The 3,796-nt window shown below is 54.0% G+C and overlaps 1 protein-coding gene across 1 annotated transcript in view; it reads right to left on the reverse strand.

The window, feature by feature from the left end:
- Window positions 1-650: 650 nt before the first annotated feature.
- Window positions 651-3,796, reverse strand: part of GAPDH (glyceraldehyde-3-phosphate dehydrogenase) — a 21,705-nt gene continuing 18,559 nt past the window's right edge. The window contains exons 2-11 of the mRNA XM_009892554.1: window positions 3,404-3,503; window positions 3,077-3,183; window positions 2,901-2,991; window positions 2,605-2,720; window positions 2,406-2,487; window positions 2,086-2,237; window positions 1,874-1,952; window positions 1,543-1,626; window positions 1,311-1,408; window positions 651-952 (exon numbers count right to left, since the gene is read on the reverse strand). Coding sequence (XP_009890856.1) covers window positions 883-952; window positions 1,311-1,408; window positions 1,543-1,626; window positions 1,874-1,952; window positions 2,086-2,237; window positions 2,406-2,487; window positions 2,605-2,720; window positions 2,901-2,991; window positions 3,077-3,183; window positions 3,404-3,406 — 882 coding nt within the window. The 5' untranslated portion in view covers window positions 3,407-3,503 and the 3' untranslated portion in view covers window positions 651-882. The remainder of the gene's footprint in view (window positions 953-1,310; window positions 1,409-1,542; window positions 1,627-1,873; window positions 1,953-2,085; window positions 2,238-2,405; window positions 2,488-2,604; window positions 2,721-2,900; window positions 2,992-3,076; window positions 3,184-3,403; window positions 3,504-3,796) is intronic.

Below are 3,796 nucleotides of genomic sequence, written 5' to 3' on the forward strand. Positions count from 1 at the left end.
GTTGATTCATTTCAAGAGGTAAAAAAAGCAAGTAAAAAAAAATCCTTCTTGTAACATTACTACTAAGACAGGGGGAAGGAGGAGAAATAATTCCTGGTTCTTGTGCCCCCAGGGGGAAGAAGGAGAAATAATTCCTGTTTCTTGTACCCCTTTGCCAAACAAAAGTTACCGGCTCAGCACTTTGTTCTGCATACACCCATCAGACAAGCAAATCCAGAGGGCGAGAAGATGGATGGAGCGGCAAAGCTGCCTTTTTCTCTCTGCCACACAGCAGTCCTGTGAGCACAGCCCTGCACTACACCCAATTTCAGCTCACAGGCAGGAGCTTTGCCTCTCGCATCTGGCACACGTTGCGCTCCAGTCTGCACTCCACAGCTCTGCTGGCTGCAGCCTGGCAGGCAGAGCTGGGTATGCCAGGGCTGCACCGTGCCTACACACAACCCATTCTGTCCAAACAGCTCTTCTGGCACTTCCCACATCTCCCATGCCACCTGGGTTCACAGCCTTAACATGGTGTCCACACAGCGCTGCCTACAAGAGCTGTCCCAGCAGTTTCAGCCAGGCTGGCAGGGCCCGTCTTCAAGCGGGTACCTACATTTGCTCACTACCCACCACTTCCTCCCATTTCCCACTGACAGATAGACAAGGCATTTCAGATGGTGATCACTTTTATTGATGTAAGGTGGTACACAAACAGATCAGTTTCTATCAGCCTCTCCACCTCCCCCAGGCTCGGGGAGAAGTTGGAGGAGTGGGGGAGACAAGGGAACAGAACTGGCCTCTCACTGCAGGATGCAGAGCTAAGCGGTGGTGAAGAAGGGCAGGGGCTCCAACGAAGGAGAGTCCTGCTTCCCTAGGCAGCAGGGGGGCTGTGTGCTCGGCTCACTCCTTGGATGCCATGTGGACCATCAAGTCCACAACACGGTTGCTGTATCCATACTCGTTATCGTACCTGTGGGCAGAAACAGAAACGCCGTCAGGACTGACCCATCTCTTGCATACCCTTCCTGCCATTTTCCTGTTTCTCTGCCCCACCCCACACAACTGAACCAGGCAGCTTCCCACCCACTTCCAGTAAAGAAAGTAGGAAGCATCCCATACACCCTCCAAATATGGGAATGAGAAGTCTATATTCATTTCAGGTAAGAAGCAGTTTCACTCCACAGAGACTTTTAATGTGTTGGAGCCACCCTACCTATCACCCTGCATTGCCAACCTGGCAGCGATGAACAGGACAGATGTCTGTAACTTGTCTGTGCCAGCTCCTGCCCCCCAGAGTCTCCCCCCACTACCCCCAAGGCTGTACCTACCAGGAAACCAGCTTGACAAAATGGTCATTCAGTGCAATGCCAGCACCCGCATCAAAGGTGGAGGAATGGCTGTCGCCATTGAAATCACAGGAGACAACCTGGAACAGAGAAGAAATTGCATCCACAGCCTGAACCAGAAGTGCCCAAACCAGGATCCCAGGAAGGCTGCTCCCATCAGAAAAATTGAGGCAAGCACTAATAACTGCAGGGCAAGAGAGTAGGAGTTACTCACCTGGTCCTCTGTGTATGCCAGGATGCCCTTCAGGGGACCATCAGCAGCAGCTTTCACTACCCTCTTAATGTCATCGTATGTGGCCTGATAAGAGAGACACATATAAGATGGTCACATGTCAGCTCACACAAAATGTCCACCGGGGGGGGGAGAGGGGCAGAGGAGACACACGGGAGCACCACAGCAGCAGTCATGCGTGGCAGGTGCCATTTTCAACACGATCAAATCTTGTTAGGGAAGAGATAAATCCAGAGAGGGCAATTCCAGACAAATGAAATTTAGAGGAGGCAGGGGCAGGTCTGGATGTTGTTACAGCCTTGTCCACACTTACTGGTTTTTCCAGACGGCAGGTCAGGTCCACAACAGAGACATTGGGGGTTGGCACACGGAAAGCCATTCCAGTAAGTTTCCTGTGAGAAACGTGAGTCAGCAGGGAACAGCACCCAGTACCCCTCTGCCAGCCCCCCGTTCTGCTAGGGATGGGTCAGAGCCGGCCAGGCACCAGCTGCCACCTCCTGACACCCACAGAGGGACAACACTCACCCATTGAGCTCAGGAATGACTTTTCCCACAGCCTTAGCAGCCCCAGTAGATGCTGGGATAATGTTCTGGGCAGCACCTCTGCCATCCCTCCACATCTTCCCAGAGGGCCCATCCACTGTCTTCTGTGTGGCTGTGATGGCATGGACAGTGGTCTGGGAAAAGAGCACACAGGAGTAAGAACACAGCCAATACTCGCCCAGGAAAGCATCCCAAGCACCTCCTCCCCATCCCAGGGCACACAGGAAATGCAGATGCTTTCCCTTTCATGTGAGGGGACCTGTGGATAAGGCACCCTCCCAAGCAGCAAGCTCTGCACCTACCATAAGACCCTCCACGATGCCGAAGTTGTCATGGATGACCTTGGCCAAGGGCGCCAGGCAGTTAGTAGTGCAAGAGGCATTGCTGGAAAAGAGAGAAAGGGGCTCATCAGCCAGAGGAAACACACCTACAGAGGCGAGATGAGACCCCAACACAGCTGGTGAGAGCTCCAGGCCAGAGCGTATCTTCCTGTATCCTTACCTGACAATTTTCAGAGACTTATCATACTTGTCATGGTTGACACCCATCACAAACATGGGAGCATCAGCTGAGGGGGCAGAGATGATAACACGCTTAGCGCCACCCTTCAGGTGAGCCTGGAAAAAGAGGAGATTATATAACCCAGAATCCCTCCAACAGCTCACATCTTCAGACAACCTCTTCTCCCTCCCAGTCCCGCCTCTTCCCCATCTTGAGCAACTCTGTACATCATACACGGCAATGTCCTCCACAGGCAGGAGCAGCGGCATCCCTTCTCCTGTGTGTGGCATACTCACCCCAGCCTTATCCATGGTGGTGAAGACACCAGTGGACTCCACAACGTATTCAGCACCAGCATCTCCCCACTTGATGTTGCTGGGGTCACGCCTGTGGAGGGAAAAAATTGTAAGAGTTGCTCTGCGAGACACCTGCTTTCATCCCTCAAAGAGGCAAGACGAAGCGAGATACTTACTCCTGGAAGATGGTGATAGCATTCCCATTAATCACGAGTTTCCCATTCTCAGCCTTGACAGTGCCCCGGAAGTGACCATGAGTAGAGTCATATTTGAACATGTAAACCTAGTAAGGAGAAAGGGGGGAAGGTCAGGCACACTACACGACAATCTCAGCTCTCCAGCTCCTCGGTGACCTTGTCCAACTGCTGCGCTGTACTGGGCCGTGTCAAACCTCCCAGCCCTGTGCCTCTACCCCACACCCGGTTTTCCTGAGAAGGTACTAGAACAGAGCCAGAGGAGCCCTACTCCGAGAGACCCAAAGGGGGCACTGCAAGACAACTCACCATGTAGTTCAGATCAATGAAGGGATCATTGATGGCCACCACTTGGACTTTGCCAGAGAGGATAGCAGCCCGGGTGACCAGGCGGCCGATGCGGCCAAATCTGGGGAGAGAGAGACACGGATGAGGAGGACCGACAAGGAACCTGCCGAGCTGGGCACGGTCCACCGCCTTCCCTCGGGAGCATCCGCCGCTCCCTGCCCGGCGGGGTGGGAGGGAGCCCAGCAGGCGCGTCCAAAGGCCGAAGCACCTCAGTTAAAGATTAAGAGCGACCCCCACACAGGAAAGGTCAAGCGCTAAATTTACTGAGGGCCCCGGGGATCCGGTTACTCCTCGGCCCGGTGGGAGAAGGTCACGTCCCCGGGGCCGCCACCGACACACGATCCACCGGACGAC

The sequence above is a fragment of the Charadrius vociferus genome, unplaced genomic scaffold (assembly GCF_000708025.1).
Source record: "Charadrius vociferus isolate BGI_N301 unplaced genomic scaffold, ASM70802v2 scaffold301, whole genome shotgun sequence".
NCBI classification, from domain to species: domain Eukaryota; kingdom Metazoa; phylum Chordata; class Aves; order Charadriiformes; family Charadriidae; genus Charadrius; species Charadrius vociferus.